Source organism: Primulina huaijiensis, chromosome 9, assembly GCF_012295235.1.
Source record: "Primulina huaijiensis isolate GDHJ02 chromosome 9, ASM1229523v2, whole genome shotgun sequence".
Taxonomy (NCBI): domain Eukaryota; kingdom Viridiplantae; phylum Streptophyta; class Magnoliopsida; order Lamiales; family Gesneriaceae; genus Primulina; species Primulina huaijiensis.
In genome coordinates, this window is record NC_133314.1 from 496,759 (window position 1) to 519,891 (window position 23,133).

Below are 23,133 nucleotides of genomic sequence, written 5' to 3' on the forward strand. Positions count from 1 at the left end.
TACTTTTTCATAACCACCTTAACTTTCTATCGAGCATAATATATCACTAGCTTCTATGTACACACGTTGTATGAACACAATCGACGCATGCACATTACATGTATTTTTATATAATTAATGTTATTTTTGTTACAATTTTTTAATCATATGTAATTATTGTTACTTTGAATGAAAGAAAGAATATAAATATAGAAATATTTATTACAATGTTAATAATTTGTATTATTTAATTGGTAGTTTGCAATGAGTAAGTCTCTTGTGAAACGATCTCACAAATCTTTATCTGTGAAAGTGATCAATCTTACCGATATTCACAATAAAAAGGAATACTTTTTCATGAATAAACCAAATAAGATATTCGTCTTACAAAATACGACCCGTGAAACCGTCTCCCACAAATTTTTGTCCATTGAAATTATGCTGAGAATGAAGGTTTGAGATAAATATGGTAGACTTCACCACCACAAGCAATTATTTAATATATTGCAATTATTTATATTGTATATAGATAATCATAAAACAAAATTATCAAGAACAAAAGGCTAAACCTCCATTCAAATTGTAACTTTAACTAAGATATCGACATTAGTGAAAATTCATCCATCACACAAACATGTCAGAAATGTAGTACAGATCTCTGATGTTCGAACCTGTTGTTAAGTAATCTATACAAACACTTGGTCGAATTCAAATTTAGTTTGAAGACAACCGGAGGAGTATTCCAGTTCGTCCTCAGAATGCATCTGCTCCAGCCTGATCGATTGTACACGAACTAACTGGAACTTTCAAACACTAGAATTAACAGAAGGGGCAGTCTATGTTTCAGCCTCTGCTGGCTTTGAGTCGAGCTTTATTTCCTTAGAAGTGGAGGATTTGTCATTTGAAGATGTACTCGATGGTGTGATTTTCTTGAACTGCACCAGTATCATGGTCATGTTGTCACAGCCCTCGCCGCCAGCAGTGGGTGCCAGGCACCTATCGAAAACTTTTTCGCAGATAGCAGACAGCTTACTCTCCTGCCCAAGCACGTGAAATATAAATGGGATTAGTCTATACTCTATAGGCAAACATGGCATGGGATCCACGTAGTAAGTTGAACACGTTCAAACAGATTTGAGAGAGTAAAAACCTAAGATCCCACCAAACCACATGAGAATTTACTGCCCACAACATTTCAAGTAGAATGTTCAAATTACCATTCGGTGGGAAGACCAGGCTTTCGGCGGAGGGGATGCTTGTCGCCACTCAGTTGAAAACATTTTGAAATTTTAATCTGTAATACACATTAACACCCCCTTCTCCCCCTGTTATTGTAAATATTGGGTTCGTCCCTGCCACACAAGAATGTTGCACTAGTGAAATCATATGATTTTAATCACAACATTGCAACCCTCACACAAAAGTTACGAATTACTAGAACGACACCTCTAAGTTCTGAAAAGTGTTGAACTTTCAACTTTCGCCCCCTTCCTCAATGGTAAAAACAGAGAACTCAATCAAATTATCATTCAACCTACAGAAACTGAAGACACTGTGTGTCATTTAAGAAACAAACAAGACACCTGGCAGGCAGGTTTGTTTTGAGAGCTATTTGGTAGAAACATCTTTCTTTTGTGATAATGCTCCATTACGAAAGACTCTAATCAGTCAAAGATGGCACAATCAAAATGATATTTAGCAGAATAAAATGTTACACGTTCTTCTTGGAGTATGATATGTTCAACTCAATTATTATATCAACAAAAAAATGGAACCAGAAAAAACCAAACAAGACTAAATGAGTTCAAGATTTAAGACTCGGAACATTCCATAAACTACCCAAGGACTTACAGATTTAAGATGCTCACGAATGAAATCTACCAGTTGTTGGCTTGACATGCAATCCCTGGAAAGTATCAAGAATTAGCAACTTGACTGTGCAGACGTACAAAGTCCCAAATCAAGAAGTCTTTGTTACATAACAAATTTACAGGACTAACAGTAAAATTAGGAGTCAGAGTGAGAAAAAGAATAAAAACTAAAATTTTACGAAGAAACCAACTGAAACAATCTTGAGTTCTTTCTTCAAACAGTGCAGTGGACTTGAAAATTTTGTAGCCGCGCAAGGGGATTGCCTTGAGCATCTAAAATACAGATTAAACAAAGTTTTAGTTCTTCGAGCATACCAAATGCCATCACAGGCAAGCACAATGAACTCATCGTCGTCACAAAGTTCAACCTGGTTATAAAATTAAGAAAAGTGGCATCATTATTTCTATCGCTTGCGATAAGCAGAACAGTTCTTCAGATTTCAATATGAAAGGTTCGGATAACAGAGCAATATCTAATTCTCCACCGCAAATTATCGAGGCCATAGTATATCTAGTTATATTTTCTACAATCAAGGCATGGCATGTCCAAAGGCGCAGAGAATCGTGGCTTGAAGTGTTGCTTTCTTTCTGTTCTTCATTGATGCAAATTGGTCAAAAATAGTGAACATGCTATCATTCACTAGTTGCACTAGACAAAGTTTCGATCCATGACACCAAATAGGAGAATGCATGCTTGAACGTAGTTTAGTAAAAAGGCCAGCCTAAAGGCTGATAATTACCAAACATGTAGGTAGAAATGAACCAGTTTCATTTCAAGAACCAAATCCCTTAGAATTTCAGTATAGATCAACAAATGACAAAATGGTTTATGGTATAAATGATCCTAAAATTTATTCCAAGAAAACCAATGACCCTCCAAATGAAAAAAAAAAATGAATATTTCCAAATTCTTTATTATCCAAATTTGAATAAATGATCCCAAACTTCACTAAGGCACGGTTTGTTGCAAAGGATGAGACATTGATTATTTCCAAATTCTTATTTCATCCAGATTCCACGGTTTGGCTCACGTTCTACAGTAATTTGAATTATACATCCTTATGTTATTCATATTTTTCAACCCTATATTATACATCATTACATCTTACCTTGTTTCATCCCACGAACCAAGAGGTGACCAAGTATGTGAAATACAAATAACATAAAAAATAATTTTCAGCTCACTGAAAATATTGGTTAGAAAAAACTGTTGAATTCCCATGACCAAAATCAATTGAATACTTTTGGTCCCAATTTGGTTCATTAAATATTTTACACTTATCAGTTATCATATATTATGTAAAATTAAGTAAAGAAACAGCCGCATGCAGGAATTCAACAAATTAAAGTATCATGCCTGGTTACAACATTAAATTTCTGATAAAGTTTCCACGGTGGTTGTCAGCCTTTTGCCATTACAGCAAGAACAGGAGGTCAAAACTTAATGTTGCATGCAAAAACAATGAAAATTAGTAACTCACAATAGAAGACAATGAAATAACGTACAATATTTATGTCTGGATTGGCAGTTACTATTTGCTTTTCGGCTGGCAAAAACTTATTCTGCTTGAATTCCATATCACCTGCCGGATATTATAACTGGTCAATTATCCTTTCCAATAAAACAGGTAAATTATCAAAAATCATATATTTTTTCGTACTTTTATTTTATTTTATTTTAATTAACTATAACTTGTGCAAAATGTTATATTGCAGATTTTGTCATGGAATTAATAGCAATGTCCCAGTAAAGGATCAAACGCATGGCCAAGCACAAGCGATTTACCAATTTTCAATGTTTTAAAAAATTAAAATAGCCAAGAAACAGCACCAAGCAGACTTATATAGCACCTATAGCCCTTGCAAGATTTAAACTGCCATTGACACGACCCGCATGGATAAAACCACCAGCTTTAAAGATTCTGTCTCTCTCAACCTCGAGGTCAGGCTTGTGGTCTCTTGAAAGGTTGTAAGCCTGAAGCAGATAGAAGCACACAATATTATCTTTTTGTCAAAAAAAAAATCAAAAGGAGAGAAAAAATGGAAGTTAGAAGACATTGCACTTTTATATTATTTTGGAACAGTATAAACAAGCAATGGCAAAAGTACCAATAGTACATTCTACCTGACCATTCCTAGAAATTATACAGCGAGAATCACCAGCATTTGCAACAACCAGCTGGTCTTCCCGGATGATAGCAACACAAGCAGTGCTCCCAGAGGTTGGTCCAGCAAAATCAGAATGTGGCCCCTGTGCAAAGCAATCAACCAAACTTTAAAAACATATATATCAGAATACTGACACGTCATCACCAGACTCATTTAAATATATAAATATCATGCTTATTCATTGCACTGTAACATGCAATGCAGGTCAAGTAAGTCAAATATGCAATGAATTACCGGATGCATTATTACAGACAAGGAAAGAAAATTTAGCTATTCTATTGTGAATACGAGCACCTCCTCGAATGCCCAATCATCAATCTGGTCGTTCTTTTCGCTCCCTCTTGGAGACCAAATCAAACCCTCTATCATGCCAGTGAACTTGTTCATTTTATCTCCCAGGACAGCCAGCTCCCTCCACCCTCTTTGCCCCCGCATCATCTCATCCATCCTGCATAAACAACAGAAAATGACACATTAAATGGAGAAAAGGCACAAATGGGATAAGAGACACCAATGCTTCCAGGCAAAAAGTTCCAACACTCGCTGGAAACTGCAGGATAAGCATTAACTTCCAATAATTCGCTATGTTATTCAGCATATCAGAAAAACAAACCAGTCATACCAGTGAGAGTTTTCTTTGAGAAAATGACGTACTATACAGCCTCTAAAGAGTTTACATAGGCTTAGTTACCAGCCACAGTCCCACAGTTTAAAAAGTACATGATGCATTTCATTGCAGAAATATCTGTTAAAAGAAATATTCAGGAATGCATAAACAACAAATCGACACATTCCACTTCATATAAAAAGCAGTATAAGTTAAATATAGTAAATAGAATTAAAAAAATAATTTAAACATCGTATGCTGTTAACTTAATGGAATAGAATTTGACCGTCCAGATATCCATCCAAGTATATTTCAATGTGGTGGAACGCAGCCTAGCACACATCAAAAGTGCAATAATTATCTGACTTCATGCAGAAAAGCTTACATTATCAAGCCTCTTAGGATCCTCCAGACTGTTTTTAGCTAAGAAAATTTCTAAGACTCTACTGGTAAACGAAGGGTCTCCTTTGCAATACCAACCGAATTTTTCATTGAGTATTTGAGTAATACATAAACGTATATTCGTATTGCATTTCAACCCAAAGAATTTTATGCGTGTTAACCAAAAACTAACCAACTACAATTCTTGTCCAAGTGGACAAACATTGTAGACATTTCTAGCACCTGGATTGTTAAGAGTTACCATCTTTTGCTTTGATATGCAAAACAAATACACAGATGGCGATATTTTGCTTTCAGCGGGACAACATATAGTTCTCTCAAACACAATTGCTGTCAAAGAAATGACTATTCAAATCACTTTTGGATCTTTTGCATGGATGTATATTCTCTGGCAAAAGCTAAACGCAATCTGCCATGATTTTAGATATTGGCAAAAATCTTTGTGAGAAGTATTTGTAAAAGTTGTGCATGCACATTACACTTTTTAGGTGTAAAATTCAACTGCTGAGTGCTGACACTTCGTATGGGCAGCATGGAATGAGCCTAAAAGTACATACAATAAAAAAAACTTGCACTAAACACAAGATTTAATGAAAGTTGCTAATGCCAAATAATATGATCAAATATTAATAACCTAAAAAAACTTTTCTGGACTGAAGTTCCTATATCATTGGTTAAATAAGCTTCCTGCTTGAGCATTTGCTGATGAAGGTATTTAGCACAGAATTTGGCAACCACCTTACCTGCGGAAGGAAATATACAAGAGAACCAAAAAAAAAGTAATTATTTTCACATGGAAAATATTGAACAAAACATGAGTTATGAGAATATGTGAGTGTATCTACATAGAACTAGCTTACAATGAACTCACCTCCATGACCGTCGTAAACACCAAAAAATGATGTTGAAGCATCCAAATCAGGGATTGCAGCATGCTATAAGAAAATCAATGACATCAAATTAAGCAATAATTTAAACATGAAATAAAGGAGGATAAAACCAATCTTAATTAAAATATATACACCAGATAAAAACCTAACAAACAACATGATGCCAATCGAAGCAACTCAAAAAGAATTATGATGATAATATCGAACATATGTGCACTACTGCACTTGTATCAGAGCCCGTAATATCTTAGTACACCCAAACTTGAAGGATCCGATTTTAATACATCCCAGATCTTTATTTTTGGCTCCATACATCTATTTATTGCGAGGATGGAAAGAGTCTGTGTGTTCTTCCTCTCTCTTTCTCTATGCTATATGTGTAGGGGCCTGTGGGAGTATCTTCCCACCATGTTATATCAAAACAATTTAATTGCAACCAAAAAAAACATTTGTAAAAAAGGGATCAAGTCTGATAGAATTTTAAAATATATTACTTACAGCATCTTCCATAGTAGCACGCCACCCCTGCATGGAAGACAGACCAAACTTGAGCCTATAATTCTCACCGTCTTCAGAAAATTTCTCCGTTTTGGGAGTACTGAGGTATACACCCATCTCTATAACTGGTCAGAAAACACAAACAACCATTCAAATTAGCACTTCGACAAAAAAAATTAAGAACATGGTAAATTCTTTTGGGTAATTGTGGAATCAAACACTTGACTTCCTGAATTCTGAAATATAGAATCCAATTTGATACTTTCAGCAAAGATCAAACAACAAGCTAACTTTAATGAGGTTTTTTTTGTTCATCACAACTAGAATAGGCATTAATTGACATTTGAAAGTAGGGTGCAAGTGTAACGCCGAACATTCAGACTCGAATTACATTACTGCTACAAATAAATAAATTATATTTGTCAAGCCAATTCTTAAAATACTTCCATTTTTCTTTTCCATCCCTCTAGCATATGCCCAAAAATTATAGCCGCTTTTCATTGATGATGGATCTGTCACTATCCAGGGCAAAAAATTATTGAAACACGGAAATATGCGATCCGCAACCAAGAAGATTGAAGATTAAAGTTATTTTGCAAGTAATCACTATTAAATGCGAGAATTTTCAGTAATCATGGCAAAATACAAAAGGGTTTATGCAGAAGCTTCTTCACATACTTGGCTGGCGGAGAGCACACGAATTTTCCAATATTGATGCGAGAGGCGATAGTTGGGATTGTGATCTTGAAATTATCGGTCTTCCGAGAAATTCCAGAAAACCTTCAGAGATTTGAAATAAAAAACCAAAAGGATATTATGAAATGATTGAAGAAGAATGGGGGCTGCGGTCAGTTTTGCGTGTAAAGTTTCGCTTTTTATCCTCTCATTTATTTTCTTTTAAATAAATTGCATATAAATAGAGTTTGATATTTTAAATAACACAAAAACTCACTTGAAACGATTTTACGGATCAATTTTGTGAAATAGATATTCTATATAAATCACCTACGAAATAATATTACTTTTTATGTCAAATATATTAATTTTTATTGTAAATATAGACATGATTGATCTGTCTCACGAATAAAGATCCGTGATACCGTCTTATGAAAGACCTATTCTTTAAATAAATTTGTAACATTTTTAAACATTTAATATTAATATTAATATACCATTTATTATATTTGAAATATATCCTAATTATCATTAAAATTGGATATATTTATTATAGAGTTGATTTAAAATTACTTGATTTTTGTTCATTCAAATAAGTCAAAAAATCCAACACGACTGAGGTTGCATTGTATAGAGAATTTGATTTAATTGGAGATACTTGATTTTAAATAATGAATTTGAAATGAAAATCATCTGTACGTATTTCAATATGTATATATATGATATAATAAAATATAAATATAAACTAACAAATGAGTGGAAAATTAATCAAACATAGATTCATTTAGAATGCATTTTGAATGTTTGATTTGAATTCATAATAACAAATTAATCGATTTGTTTTGATAAATCAACTTGACAGTGATTTCATTTATTTTTTGAATCATTATATTGGATTTCAAATTCATTGTAGTATGAAGTCATTTTCAATTTTAAATACTCTCACAGATCCAAACACAACTAGGAGTCTGTCAGAAACCGCTCATTGTCAATGCAACCTCATGACAACGACGATCACCCCCGTCCTCTTCGGTCCGAGGCGTCACGTGCCCACAGTTTCCGCTTGGTTCGTTCCGAACCACACTATACTAAGAGAAGTCGGCTCTAATACCAACTGTAATGCCCCATATTCGACGATTGTCTCCAGTGTACCAAGACGAATCTTTCTAGCGTGTTTATGTCCTCGCTCACACGCATAATAGGAAACTTCTCAGTGGGTCATCCATATCATAATTGTCCCAAGTTAAATTCGCTTAACTTTGAAGTTCTTATGTGATGAGCGTCCGGAAAGAAGATACACATTTTTTTATATGAGTAATACATATCAAATCTTTTAAATCATCCTCAACTGCACATTCCTATAATTAAACAATTTTGGAATTCATCTCATTCCTGTGCGAGATCTGTTCATTCATGTTCTATTCGCTTATAAGCCTGCCATGAGCAGCTTATTGCCAATGCAACTAATGGCACCGGCAATCACCCCGCCCTCTTCGGCCCCAGGCGTCAAACATAATATAATATATTATAAGTCGTAAATATGTTATATGGTTGTCGCTGAGTGAATTTTTTTCTCATATGAAGCTAATGAAATTAATTGAATTGCGAAGCATGAAGCAATAAACTAAAACAAGTGAACTAGCGATGAAACAATGACAATGTTAATACAAACGAAAACTATTCAGAAAGAAAACTGAACAAAAGGTTATTTCCCATCTATTCCAGCCATGTTAAAAAATTGAAATTGTTGTGAAAAAGTAAAAATTTACGGTAAAAAGTAAAAATCTCAAACTCTCAAAATTATCACACTACACACTTTATAATATTTTTCTCTCAACTCAATTGTGATTTTCTTCACAAATGAGAAATTTATTTATTTATAGAAAATCTTTGGAAATAATCCAAAAATAATTACATCATTACATTCATCATCACACACTAATTTTCAATATTCAACATCTAATTTTACCTAATTTTTAACGTTCAACATTATAATTTTCAACAGAAATGAGAAGGAGTGGCTGTATTTGTAATTTAATTTGTGACATACCACATACCAAACATATTTTATGTACCTCTCGTCTCTAATAAAATGTAAAAGATTAAACAAAATAATTAAATCATCAAATTTTATTTGTGATTAATACAAATAAATTTTCCCTATTAAAAATTATTATTTTTATTTTCAATTTATGACCAATAAAATATAATAATTTTTTGTTATGTACTGCAATAAATACTTGTTAAAATTTAATAAATATGTGAGTTTGAGACATTTTTCAACTAAATCTCCATACAAATTTTTAGGTTGAATCAAAAACAATATTTGAAATCTTATAGTTATACCACATGCTTTCAACTATTGTATTTAATATAAATTTATAAAGTCATTAAAAGTCTATTGACATTTTGAATACTTCTAGATTTTCTAAAATTTTTAAAAGTCAAGTTTAAATATCACACGACTTTTTAAAACTCTACAAAATTTATTTTGAATACTACTAAACTTTTATAAAATATGTAAAAATCTAGATTGAATACTTATATAGTTTTATATTTCATAAAATTCATTAAAAGTGTGAAACCGATATTGTCTCGTTGATTTTCAAATTAGGTTATGCTCCTAAATTAAAATACAATGAGGTTTTAGATTATTCATGGGTATCGTGACGAAGTTTCTGTTACAAATATTTTTTATAGTTGAGAGAGAAATTTGTTATCATTGAGTCTCAAACATAAAAATTTAAATATTGGTGCAATAGAAAAATTTTTTTTTCACGAGAACATTTTTATCATAAAAAAATGCTATGTTAATGTATCATATCTATTTTTGTTATGACAATAGTAATTGTTCACAAGTTGAAAAACCGAATGTCGAGACGTTTTACCTCGTAATCTATATTATTATTATTATTATTATTATTAAGTTTGAGACCCTTATAGTAACTAACTCAGAGGAAACCAAAATATTTAATTCCATAATTACCCTTCTCACCCTACTAAAAACTACCTCAAATCACTCCATATTTTACATAGAAAAAATCTAAACAAAAACTTCCCTTTTAAATTATTCAACCCTTCTAAATTGAAAATAATTTGTGTTATTTGTTTAATATTATTTCATCAAATTAAAAATAATAATAACACATGCAACGAGTGTGTATTTTTTACTAATAATAATTATTTTTGTTGTGCCCATGAACCTGGATGTCTTGATCCGGGTCGGATCCCCGACTCGTCGTCAACGTTTACCCGTATAGTAGCATACCCTCTCCTTTTCAAAACGCGCACTTCGCAGAACATAAATAAATTAATCTCTCAACGCGGTAAATTCGGCTCTCTCCATGTACTAATGTCTGCGAGTGTATGAATATACTTGAATTCACGAGCAAATATTTTGCATTTTTGTGTTCGATGTTGGAATATACTCGAATTAATTGTTAGGGTTTTGTGAGGAGTCAACTAAGACATTGAGGTATTGCATCTGAAATTAGTTAGAAAATGATTATTTTTATGTGGATGTCTGATTATTTTTTGGATTTATGGTTTATGCAGCTCCAGGAATGTGCTATTAGAATCGAAATTTGGATTTTATTGAATTTGGAATTCGAGCTTCAGTCGTTTTACTGTATAGTTTGCTTTGCGCATTAGTGGATTTAGAATGCAGTGTCTTCTAAAAGAATTGTGTTTTTCTGGGATTTGATACTGGTATGTAAGTGCTCTTTTTGGTCATCAATGTTTGATTGTGTTGTCTCTCTTTACGCTTTTTTTTAATGTGGTTCTTTTGATTGTTTCTGAATTTATTTGCTGTGTTTACTCCTTGATTATTATGATTTTTAGTGCCTAACACATTACATCGATTGCAGCACAAAAACTTAAAAGAAAAGAACAACAGAACAAATCTAATTCATCATGATCTATCAGTTACAACTCACAGGAAAAAATATTTGGCATAGGTTTCATGATTTTTTTTTCAAACTCATATCAAAATTTTGTCATCAAAAAGTAAAATTTCCTTGTGGCTGTACTCAATGAAAGGTTAACATATGTTTTCTGCAGTTTAATCTTTTCTCGGTAAAATGAGTTCCCGTAAGAAGACTCCTTTTCAGAAGCACAGAGAAGACGAAGAGGCAAAGAAGAAGGTATCTATATTGATCAGCAGCCCTTTATTTTTGGAAGGAATTTAATAAATTTCTTCATCACGTTACTTAAATATTTCATTGTTAATTTAATTTCTTGATTTTTTTTTCAGAGGGCAGAAGATGAGACAGCACGATTATACCAAGAGTTTTTAGAATCATTTCAAGCAGATGATACTCCGGGATCAAAGGTTTTTGTTAGAGGTGGAACCATTAATCCTAATGACAGACATAAGAATAATTCGGAAGGTTAGTTGCCATTGATCAATATTATATCTATTCTTAAACGTTATATCCTGGAAATAAGTTAATAAATTGTTTGTTTATCACACAATCTGGATAAATGAATGATTTATTCTTTTTCACATGGATGCATAAATAAAAACTCGGCCTTTTCTATTCATTCGCGGATGGCAGGTGGAAATTCCAAAGATGAGGGTTCTGGTTTAAAGAAAGGGAGTAGGTAAATAAATGCTTTTGATAAACTATGCTGCAATGCTCTTATGATTAGGATTTGTGATACGAGAATGATATGGTGATAATATCCGCAGATGCACACTGTGTTGATTGAGTTTGCAAGTTTAGAAATCTAACGATTAGTATCCCTGACCTCTTTCTAGTGTATGTTTTTTGATATTAACAATATCTTTTAATCTGTCTACCATGACAAGTGAACCACTTTTAGAATTATGTATATTTTTATAATTTTGTTTGTGAAAGAAGTTGCGCTTATAGCTGAGGTGTGCTACTTCTGCACGTGATGCCTTGTTCACCGGCATACCTACTTTTTTTGTAATTCCTATTTCCTGTTAAAATTAATATTGTCAATATAGTTGCATCGTACTTGATTGGGATTTTTTTTTCAGATTAGTCATGCTAATTAGCTTGAATTGGTACTTCATTCATAGTGCATGACTGCACGTAGGCCATCTAGTTTGAATTTTACTTTCACCTCAAGAACAACACCAACTGCACTTTAATTTTAATTTCCGACATTGATGTTCTCTTACATCATTCATTAGTTCGTCAAGTGTGAAATTGGCACCTGATAGTTAATCGAAGACATAGTTACTTTCCTCCTTGCCAATCAAACGTTTTGGTTTTACCAAGAAGAGATTGTGATTTCATTGTATAAGTTATAAGCTTAGGATAACTAGCACAAATGGATAAATAATTTATCTGGTATATTTTTGCTGATGCATGAACTATTGAGCACTAGATATTAAGACCTTTTTTCATGGAATACAAGCTACCCACACCATCAAGTCCATCTATAAATTTAAATACTGTTCATGGGCTGTGATTGACAGCCCTACACCTTCCATGGGTTCTAGCAGCTATTTTATATCCTTTTAATTCAACTCTCAACGCTCAAGTAAATGCTTTGTGCTAAACCTAGAATATCGTTTTGAGTATACGCAAATATAGTGAAGTTATTAGACTCATCAGATCCTTAGTATTTGATGGTCCTTGAGAAGATCCGTGCACCAATAGTCAGAGACCTGGATAGATCTCGAGTGATTTAATTCCTTTAGAGTCTTGCTAGTTTCATTTTTGGTTCATTATTTTTTAAGGTGTTATCTTTATTCCATGTGTCTTAAAAAGTTGGGACTAAGTCCTTTGAGTGTCTTGAAAGATTTGGAGTTATCTTGAGTCAAGTAGGTTGTCACGTGTGATGCCAGCGGCATGCTGTTTGCTACACTTCATAATTATTATTTAACACCTTTTAAATGAGAAGCCACAGTGTTTATGAAATTTTAGAAAAATTTGTATTTGTTCACATCTGATTATTTTTAAAATTATTTATTGAGTATTTAGAGTTAAAATTGTTGAATACTATTTAATGGCAGTGTACTATATCAAATTCATAAATAAAAGGATAAGTAATGTCTACAATGGTATATAATCTTTATCATTAGTATCATTTGGAAAATATATTTTTATAATTCGGAAAATATACTTCTTAATCTATTCTATTAATCCCAATCTTTTAATTTTTTGAAATTGATTTATCCTATTGTATATTTAGTTCTTTGGCTATTTCTCCTTTACTTACAAAAAACATCTAATAATATACTTTTGTTTTGATACCTATCTATTATTTTGATTTATTCATTGTTCTTTTATAATTTTACAGCATTTTAGTGGATAGGTAAAATGCATATGAGTTCTTAGTTGATTAAATATATATACATATTTTATTTGCGAATTCACTTTGTAATACAACAAACTATTAAATTATTGGCTAATTAGTGTGGTTTTTCATTAATATAATTTAAATTGTTCCAAAGCTAATAAATGGAGGTTAAACTGCAGTTGTCAAATTTACTATCGAGGACATTGAAAGGTACTCTATAGGTGCAATTTTGTGCATGATTGTCAAAATTCTTACAGGAATTTTATATTGCTAATGTACTTGTTGAGAGGACAAAAGCAGCCAAGGCTTGGGCAGATTTTTTATGTGGAATCTTACTTCAAATATTGGTGATTGGTGTGCTGGAATTATGAATTTGAGAAATAGAACTGTTGGTGCTTGATAGTTTACTTAATTTTTTTTAAGATATATGAACGATTATCTTAGTTGTACGTGACTTCTCGAGAGGAAGCCACATCTAGATTGATATATGGTGTGAATTGCTAGAAATACTGATTCTTTAAGAACTTCCCACTCCATATGTGGAGGGTAATAGTGTGTCATGTTCTTGAAACCCCAATCATCTATCTATTATGAGGGTTAACAAATAAGATAGTGCAATACAGTCAAAACAAGGTATTCTAGCAAGAATAGAAACCCCGGAGACAAGTAAACTTATCAACAGATTCTTTACCATCTATTTTTTCCATTTCATTTAGTTCGTCTATATTATAGGATAACAAGATGGTTATAAATCTTGGCGGAATTTCCACATATGAAATTTCCACATACTATTTGAGCTTTTATTCTCGCTCGCCTAAGTTGTGACTTTTTGATTTATTTCACACTTATCTTGGCTTCTCTATGACTACAATGAAAGTTTTAGAGAAAAATGACTGTTGGACCATTTTCAACTTATAAGATACTAATGCCTCGAGGAAAATCGTGTTAAAAGTTTATTAAAAATTATATATATAAATACACAAACTTTGATAAAAAAATCAATACCCACTTCCCTGAGATCAACAAGTAATTTGCATATGCATGGAAAATTCTTTTATTTTCATCATATGGTTTACACAGACCATTACATGGGATATTAGAAGTAGCAAGACTTTTGCTCAAGAAAAAAAAAGAAAAAGCAGTGGTGGCAAGATTTTGAACTTCCTGCTAATTAAGCTTGAATTACTGAATTAGAATTGGAAATTTTTATGAGAGGTGAAAGGGCATGAAACTTAGATCAATGATTTTTGAAGTGGAAATCTGGGAAAAGTGGCTGGGCTAGTTTCTGATTGCCTCTTCTTGTATCCTTCTGACTATTGCTTTTGTATACTCTTTTGCATACTTTTAATTTTAACTAATTAATTTTCCCTTAATTATGTTGGCTTCTATGGCTTTCTGAGGACATTCTTATTAGTGGGATATGTATTAGATCATTTTTGAACTTCATGCAGGTATGTTCCATCATTCATCCCACCTCCTATGGCATCAAAGGGTAAAGAATACGAAAAGAAGGTCGGTACCAAGCTGCTGTTTCACTTGTTCACCACTGCCTTCTTGGTAATGTTTCATGTGTTTGTGACAATCACAGAAGGAGGAGAAGCCAAAGGAAAAGGAAAAGGAAAAGGGGAAGCCACGGAACATCGATAATTTTATGGAGGAGTTGAAGCAAGAACAGGAGATGAGGGAGAGACGGAATCAAGATCGTGAACATTGGCGTGATTCACGCCATGATGACAATTCTGCAGTATGTACTTCTAAAGTTTTTGTTTTTTTTCTATTTCAAATGAAAGATGAAGGCTGGTTGCCGCATTTTATTTTACTTTTTCCTTGTTTTCTCCATGTATTGTTTCAGATTTTTTTTCTCTTGACATGATTTGGTTCTTTCTTCGTGTTTTACTTACGAAGTGCAGTTTTTTCCATCTGCAACATGAGACTTGGTAGTTAGTGTGTGTTGTCCTAATATAGCTCATGTGATTTGCTTTTTATTGTTTGACTTGAAGTATTATTTGTAATGACGTATGCCTTTCTCAGCCATCTAGTAGGTTTGATGAGCTGCCTAATGAATTTGATCCAACTGGAAGACCTGGATCTTTTGATGATGGAGATCCATTAACTACAAATCTTTATGTGGGAAACTTATCACCTCTGGTCCGCTTTTAATCTACTGCATTATCTATGCATGAAATTTCAATTCCTGGCTTTTTTACTCTTCAATAACTATTTGCATGAGGATTTTTCTTTTGTATTTTGTTCATTGTCAGGTTGATGAAAATTTTCTTTTGCGAACTTTTGGAAGATTTGGACCTATTGCTAGCGTAAAAATAATGTGGCCAAGGACAGAAGAGGAACGAAGAAGGGAAAGAAATTGTGGCTTTGTGGCTTTCATGAATAGAACTGATGGTCAAGCTGCGAAGGATGAAATGCAAGGTTGTTTTGTGGCTCTTCTTTTGTATTTCAGATAATGTGGTGTGTAAGGATAATACTAATTTAATTTTGATGAGTTTGGATGATAACTTTAATTTTTTCATTGAAACTAAAGGTGACGAAAGAAATTTTTATGATACAGGAGTGGTGGTCTATGATTACGAGTTAAAGATGGGGTGGGGTAAATCTGTTTCTCTTCCTTCACAAGCACTCCCTGCTCCACCCCCTGGACAAATGGCCATCAGGAGTAAAGGGGTCAGTTATATCATTTCTTATATCTGATCAGTTGAAAGGACAGTTGTTTTCCTTCTCATATGAGTGTGTTGTTTGACATCAGTCATTCAACAAATAAACAATTGCGGTGTAAAATTTGTGTTGCCTTGCCTTTTTCTCTACACAATTCTCAGAAAGGTTAAATCTTCCATGTTGTTATCAGGGTGCCACTGTCATCTTGTCTGGCCCTTCTGGCCCTCCAGTTACCTCCGTTCCAATCCAGAACTCTGAGTTGGTAAGCACTTTTATACTTTGCATTCATGATATTTCTTGACAAGTAAATTTCATGTGTGGATGTCGTGAACTGGGGTGAAACTCCAGTATTGGGAGAGAATTACTGATTTGTATTTCAAAAATTTCATCTAGTATAAATTTCTATACACCTCAGGATTCTTTTCTTTGAATAAAAGTGAATTGTTTTATTAAGGAATTTAGTTTTGTCCTGTTAAAAAACTGGGCTAAACTCCTAGATATGATGACTGTATTACTGTATATCATTATTTGCCAGTAAGATGAGAGGTATTTCTTTGCTGCTGATGCCTATATTCCTCATTTCATTGCCAACTACCTGCTCTGCAACAATCTAGTCATTCCTAAAATGTGAAAACAGCTGTTTCTGGTTAAGAAGATTACATTCATATCATTTTCGATATCCTGCTCACTTGCAATAGCACAAGTTAATAGCCATTCTCTCAGTAACTCAACTTTCAGTTCCATGAATCCGTTAATGGGAGGAGATGAAAACAGGCCCTCCACATTCTAAAACAGTAGCTTTTCTGGAATTCATTATGACTTCAATCAATGATTACTATGGTTGCTCATATATTTTTTTGATTGAATGTGTAGGTTCTTACTCCAAATGTGCCTGATATTTGCGTTGTTCCTCCTGATGATAATCATCTCCAGCATGTTATAGATACAATGGCTCTATATGTTCTTGATGGGGGTTGTTCGTTTGAACAAGCTATCATGGAACGAGGCCGAGGAAATCCTTTTTTCAGTTTTTTGTTTGAGCTTGGTTCTAAAGAACATACTTACTATGTTTGGAGGCTTTATTCATTTGCTCAGGTAAGTTAGTACAGATCAGGAAATATATGTAGGGTGCCAGCTTCTGGTCAAAAGAGTTTGAGTGGCTAGCCATTATTGTCCTGCCAAGCTGCAAATTTACTGCTTTTGTTTTTATCTGAGCTACAGCCATTCTTCAGAGGATATGACATACAGAGTTACTAAAATTTATTACGGGCTATCATTCTAGTGCAAAAGCTTTTATTACATGATACTGACTAAAACTCTCACAGGTGTTTAAAATGGTTCTTGTTTTGAAAATGAAAGATAAAAATGCTACATTTTTTTTTGTGAAGAGAAAAACCTTACCCATTTACATGAATGAATTTGAGCGGAATTCCATTTAGTGCAGATTAAATCACAGATAACAAGTGAACGGTCCATGTTTTGAATGATACTTTCAGTCTCAATTACAACCTTATTCCACTCTCTTGCTGACAAGGACCTAATGTCTTTTTTCGAAGTGTACCTGAACTGATTTCTTTGAACAAACATTTTACTTCTTCCCATCATACCCCTTTATTAGGTTACACAAGGTTATCAACATGGCCTGGTCTTTATTTGAATGTATGCATGGAAAAATAAAATTTCCAATTAAGCTTCATTTAGCCTATTTTATGATTCAAGATAAAGGCTGCTGTTTCTGCCAGTGCCTACAAAATAAAATTACAAAATAGATTTATAGTATGACAATAGGTGGTCACATCATTTCCTGTATTCACTTCCACGTGCATGCTAAATCATTTTGTTCACGATTCTTAGCAAGTTGGGAAATGTATAACACTCTTAAAATAAAGATCTCCAATTGCAGGGGGATACACTTATGCGATGGCGAACAGAGCCTTTCATCATGATTACTGGTAGTGGAAGGTATACCAAGTTCTATTTATTTATATTCAAATGAACTCGCACAAATTTTATTTATATGTCACACCTTGAGTTCTGGATCTTATTATGGGATCCAAAATCGAAAGTGTTTCTTTCTTGTTGGATTTTCTCCTCTTTCGACCTATGGTGTCAATGGGGTTGTTGGATTGAAACTTGCCAAAGAGAACATCTTGATCTTTTAGCAAAATACTTTTTTGTATAGAAGATTTACATTGACAATAGTGTAACAACTAGAGTCCTAAGAATGAAGTGAACCCGATTCCTTATTTTTGATTTTCTTTGTCTTGAATTTGCCATGTGTGAAGCGTCGGTAAACAATGGGGCCATGTGCAGCCTGGACTTTTTTTCTTCATGTGCATGGTCACGTGTGTGGCCCTTTTATTCTATCACAAACATTTGTCCCTTCTTGGAGAACACATGAACCTTCTTCATTGTTTTAACTGATTGAATGCCAAACACCTGATTATCTTTGTATTGACTGTTGTCACATAGAGGGACACATCCCATTAATTGGGTACAGATTTTTCCCGGGTAATTTACGGAAATTAGGAGATAATACCTTTTTCCTTTCCTTTTTTTTGTTTCTTTTTATTCATTGAATCTGATGGTTATAAATAATAATTTGTATCGACATTCTTATTTTTGATCTATAGATGGATACCGCCTCCTTTACCAATTGCAAAAGGCGCAGAGCACGAAAAAGAAGCTGCAAGCACTTATGCTGCTGGGAAAAGCAAAGTACTCTCTTTTAGTTTTTATACTTGAGGAACAATGTTATAAATGGCAGGAGGCAGTGGCGGGGCGGTTGAATTTTTTTAGCAGTTTTTTATAATACAATCTAGACAAAGTGCAAATAAATATATAATCATGCAATAGTGTTTATGTAAAAAGTTTGATATAATATATTACAATCTAGATAAAGTGCAAATAAATATATTAATGCAAACTAACAAGATAATTAAGGTAGTGGCTGATGGCGGCTGGAGGCAGGTGGTGGTTGATGGTGAAGTAAACTCGCAACTAGAAGTAAATATAAAAGAGAGTGAGAAGCGTTTTTATTATATCTAGGGTTTTTTAAATTGATTGACTTTTACTGGTTTTTCAAATTATTTGACTTTAACTATTGACTACAATTTTAAAATTTCCGAGACCGTCTGCTCGCCCGCCGGATGCCTCGGACAGCCTATAGAGATGGCCTTAGACAAAGGTGGGGCGGTCGAGGGCCGCCTACCGCTTGACCGCCCGCCCATTTAGAACACTATTGTGGAGCTTATGTTTTTTTAAGTTAGGTTCTAATTTTGTGACTATTTACTATGGTTTCATGTTATGATTTTTACAGCGTCTGGAGGTGGAAAGGACCCTGACAGATGCCCAAAGAGATGAATTTGAGGATATGCTGCGTGGATTAACATTAGAAAGAAGCCAGATTAAAGATGCTATGGGTTTTGCTCTGGATAATGCCGATGCTGCTGGAGAGGTAATTGGATAAGCTGCAATTGTTGATAGACTAAATATGTTTGACACAACTTCTAGCAAACCTTTCATGGCCAGGGTATGGTAGTCGTGGCACATGTTCTCATCCATGAAACCATTGCTTGAAAAACAAACCAACAGAGTTGGTACAAACCAGATAATATTTTTGGAATAGTTTTTTCTTCAGTAGACTTTCTTGTTATATTTACCTGCATTTAGCTCTACTATAGCTGGGCATAATTGGTATTCTTACGCGCACTAATGCTCATAGATCCATATTGAACCTCCATATTTAATCAACCGGATATGAAGATTATTCAACTTAAACTTCAATTTTTTGACTATATTTTTGTTGGCTGAAAATCATGAAATAAAATTTTAACAAAGCCTTGAATTAACATATAATCTTTAGTCTATTCGTGTTCTTTCTAGCCTTTGCACCGAAGTATTTTTCTTATTTATTTGTATTTTTGCATCCTAGATAGTTGAAGTGCTAACCGACTCCATGACCCTCAAAGAAACTCCAATTCCAACAAAAGTTGCAAGACTCATGCTCGTTTCGGACATCCTTCACAACAGCAGTGCTCCTGTGAAGAATGCTTCTGCTTATCGTACCAAATTCGAAGCAGCTTTACCCGATATTATGGAAAGCTTTAATGACTTGTATCGTAGTGTAACTGGACGGATCACAGCTGAGGCTCTCAAGGTAGTCATGCATTCCAACTAGTTTTCTTACATGTATCGTCGATCTTTTGTTTCTTTCCTTATTCGAAGCTAAGATTTCTTTCCTGACAATTTCAGGAACGTGTCCTGAGAGTTCTTCAAGTATGGGCTGACTGGTTTCTTTTTTCGGACACTTTTGTGAATCGATTGCGCGCTACCTTTCTCCGTTCTGGTAACTCAGGTGTGATACCTTTCCATTCTATCTGTGGTGATGCCCCTGAACTTGAGAGAAAGTCCGGTTCTGCGGACACAGGTGATGTGGAAAAGATTAATCAGGATTCCGCATTGGCCATTGGTAAAGGAGCTGCAATGAAGGAGCTTTTAAGTTTGCCCCTTACTGAGCTGGAAAGACGATGCAGACATAATGGACTTTCTCAGGTTGGTGGTAGGGAAATGATGGTAGCACGGTTACTTTATCTGGAAGATGCAGAAAAACAGAGAGGTTATGAGATAGATGATTCAAATTTGTGGAGAAACCCAAGTGGACAGGAGGGTACAAAACTTGATTCAGGGAAAATGTTGGGATGGATGAGTTATGACGAAAATGGTGAGCAGTCAAAAGAAGGGTCAGTATCATTGCCTCCTTCAGATCCTTCTTTGCAGAAGGAACTTATCTTTAGTGAAGAAAAACATGAACCCGTTTTGCCAGCTTCTAAGTGGGCCAGAGAGGACAATGAAAGTGATGATGAACATAAGAGGAATGTGCAAGAATTGGGCTTAACTTACTCATCTTCTGGAAGTGAAAATGCTTGCGATGGTCTTTATAAAAACGTGGAAGTAGATCTTACTTCTGATGCTAGCAATTCAGCATTTCTCAATGTTGGGATGAACGAAGAACAAAGGTACCACTATACTAGTTTCGCTCAACAAGGCATACTACCCTGATGGCTGATGTTAAATATGGTGATCTGATTTTTTCATGCTTTGGTGAAACTAATCTGTTTTATAGAATCTTGGAAGTATAGTTTCTGTCTCTTTTGTTTCCTTTTGCTGATTATAGAATAATCAAGATTGCTACTTGGTTCGCGAAGAACTATTTGTAAGCATTATACATCTCTAGTTAACTGCAGTAGTGAGATTAAAATAGTTATTTTTTAACCTGTACCTTTTGTGGCGCCACTTCGGAAATGTACTTTATCTCGAGGATGGATGTAGTAAGTTAGCTTTGGTGATGTTAATTGATTTATATCTTCTTGCATCGCAGGTTTGATTCTTTTAAAAGTCCATCCTCGCCATTTAGAAATACTATTGAAAAAATCTCACACCTGTATTAATTTTGATTGCTTTCGGATCCTTTGCAAATGATAACATGGTGTTTTCTGTCTCACAGACAAAAATTAAGGCGCCTTGAGGTTGCTTTGATGGAATACCGAGAATCTCTTGAAGAGAAGGGACTTAAAAATTCAGAGGAAATTGAGAGAAAAGTTGCCATCCATCGTAGACAGCTACAATCTGAATACGGTCTATCTGATTTGCATGCAGATACCTCCGGCACAAGTAAGTTACAAATCTTTGATCCAATATTATCATTATTGGTTTCCATTCACGTGGTTTCACATTAGTCTGATTTGTATTCTGCAAACTATTTCTTTAGTTGTATCATATGTAAATTTATCAACGTTATGCTGCTAGAAGCAAATCTAAAGTGTGGATACTCAGACAACGGTAATCACATTCAGGGGCCATTGAAAATAAAAGAGAAAATATGAAGACACGGAATATTGTAGTCTCAATCTGGCTTTATCGATATAGCAGATTTTACCTAGATGTTTCTAAGCTATTGTTGAAGACTTGATATTTCAATTTACTAGACCTTGTGGGATGTTGAGAGTCATTGCAAATGTTTTCCGTGAAACTAGCACCATCGAAGTGTTGGGATTGTCCAATTTATGGTGAAGAAGTGTATTTCAAACAATTATCCTAGTTGTCTTGTATTTATCTCGAGGTTAGGTTTGTAACTACTTGTGACATAAATTCTCAACTTTGTCACTGCAGAGAGGACCTCTTCAGAGAGGAGGGACAGACGGGATGACTCCTACGAACCTTTAAAAAAGCACCACCGCGGCCAAAGTAGAAGTGAGAGCCCTCAACAGAAATCATCCTCGCGCGAGAAAGAGAGGGAAAGTGATACGAAAGGGGATAGAGACAGACGACGTGACAGGGAAAGAGGCCATGATCTGGAATCTGAACGTGCGAAGGATCGAGCACGTGATCGGGAGAAGAATGGCAGCAAGGAGAGGAATGACCATGAAAGGGACAAGGGACGAGACAGAGATAGGGATAGGAGGAGGGTTAAATGAAGGTGGTTTTAATAGATGCTTTTGTGCTGGTGAAATGGTTATAATTAGCATCAATCTTATCTTTGGATCAATTTTTTTCTTCATGTTCTCTTTCAAGAATCGAATCTATGTTATGTTAAGTGTCGACGGGGAACCATGGAGTGTGACGGGAGATAGAAGCAGTGGAGAGCGAGCAGGGCAAAATTGTGCTCTATTTTAAGCAACAAAGTTGAAGGTGTGATGTATTTTAAATTGCTCCTTTCTCCGTCCTTGGCGATTCTTGGTGCTATGTATGATGATGATATTATTCAAAAGGTTTCTTTGCATAATCTAAATGATGATTTTATCTGGATGTGTATGTGATCCCTATCAAACAATATTGTTGTGTTTTTCTTCCTCCCAACAAACTCATTATTTTTCATTTGGTTTAATATTTCTTTATTTTATTTTTACCATTTTCTTAAAAAATTTGGTCGAATAGATTGTTAATATATGTGCTTCAAATACTTTTCAAAATTAAATCCATCGTTCCAAACACAATCATATTATATTAAAAAAAATTAAAAATATTATTTGTGTCGTGTTATTCATTAAGTTTTCGACATAGCTGGATTTGTTCATTATTCTGCTGTCATGGACTT

General features: G+C 34.1%; 2 protein-coding genes across 19 annotated transcripts; one reads left to right on the forward strand and one right to left on the reverse strand.

The window, feature by feature from the left end:
• Window positions 1-525: 525 nt before the first annotated feature.
• On the reverse strand, window positions 526-7,292 carry LOC140984132 (probable protein phosphatase 2C 60). 14 transcript variants are annotated; one of them, XR_012176552.1, is made up of 12 exons: window positions 7,095-7,283; window positions 6,417-6,541; window positions 5,900-5,963; window positions 5,663-5,771; window positions 4,314-4,467; window positions 3,976-4,101; window positions 3,702-3,825; window positions 3,357-3,433; window positions 2,166-2,218; window positions 1,831-1,885; window positions 1,197-1,331; window positions 800-1,016 (listed from the first exon to the last, which is right to left on the reverse strand). XR_012176552.1 is itself a non-coding variant. In XM_073451351.1 (11 exons), exons 2-11 carry the CDS (start codon window positions 6,531-6,533, stop codon window positions 816-818), a joined length of 1,080 nt encoding a protein of 359 aa, XP_073307452.1. In that variant the 5' UTR covers window positions 7,091-7,292; the 3' UTR covers window positions 526-815. The 14 variants fall into 14 exon arrangements, 10 of the variants coding, with proteins under 10 accessions (XP_073307452.1, XP_073307453.1, XP_073307458.1 ...); XR_012176551.1 differs by lacking the exon at window positions 800-1,016 and adding an exon at window positions 1,426-1,522 and having other exon boundaries at window positions 2,042-2,218; window positions 7,095-7,286; XR_012176554.1 differs by lacking the exons at window positions 800-1,016; window positions 2,166-2,218 and adding exons at window positions 1,426-1,522; window positions 2,042-2,123.
• Window positions 7,293-10,371: 3,079 nt separating this feature from the next.
• Window positions 10,372-22,850, forward strand: LOC140984131 (protein RRC1-like). Of its 5 annotated transcripts, none has more exons than XM_073451344.1 (19): window positions 10,372-10,566; window positions 10,647-10,803; window positions 11,151-11,233; window positions 11,344-11,479; window positions 11,648-11,693; window positions 14,819-14,879; window positions 14,956-15,111; window positions 15,399-15,515; window positions 15,629-15,794; window positions 15,934-16,046; window positions 16,228-16,299; window positions 16,911-17,132; window positions 17,941-17,999; window positions 18,671-18,755; window positions 19,357-19,494; window positions 19,972-20,196; window positions 20,292-21,055; window positions 21,544-21,710; window positions 22,209-22,850. In XM_073451344.1, exons 3-19 carry the CDS (start codon window positions 11,171-11,173, stop codon window positions 22,511-22,513), a joined length of 2,895 nt encoding a protein of 964 aa, XP_073307445.1. In that variant the 5' UTR covers window positions 10,372-10,566; window positions 10,647-10,803; window positions 11,151-11,170; the 3' UTR covers window positions 22,514-22,850. The 5 variants fall into 5 exon arrangements, with proteins under 5 accessions (XP_073307445.1, XP_073307444.1, XP_073307446.1 ...); XM_073451343.1 differs by having other exon boundaries at window positions 10,647-10,799; XM_073451345.1 differs by having other exon boundaries at window positions 10,398-10,417; window positions 10,647-10,799.
• Window positions 22,851-23,133: the final 283 nt, after the last annotated feature.

Excerpts from the sequence above, each read along its gene's own strand:
- LOC140984132 (XM_073451351.1), bottom strand. The coding sequence starts at position 6,533 with ATGGGTGTATACCTCAGTACTCCCAAAACGGAGAAATTTTCTGAAGAC. Across the intron at positions 5,772-5,899 it reads TGTTTACGACGGTCATGGAG|GTAAGGTGGTTGCCAAATTC; the intron begins GTGAGTTCATTG and ends TTCCTTCCGCAG. Across the intron at positions 3,434-3,701 it reads AAATCTTGCAAGGGCTATAG|GTGATATGGAATTCAAGCAG; the intron begins GTGCTATATAAG and ends AATATCCGGCAG.
- LOC140984131 (XM_073451344.1), top strand. The coding sequence starts at position 11,171 with ATGAGTTCCCGTAAGAAGACTCCTTTTCAGAAGCACAGAGAAGACGAA. Across the intron at positions 11,694-14,818 it reads GGTTTAAAGAAAGGGAGTAG|GTATGTTCCATCATTCATCC; the intron begins GTAAATAAATGC and ends AACTTCATGCAG. Across the intron at positions 20,197-20,291 it reads TCACAGCTGAGGCTCTCAAG|GAACGTGTCCTGAGAGTTCT; the intron begins GTAGTCATGCAT and ends TGACAATTTCAG.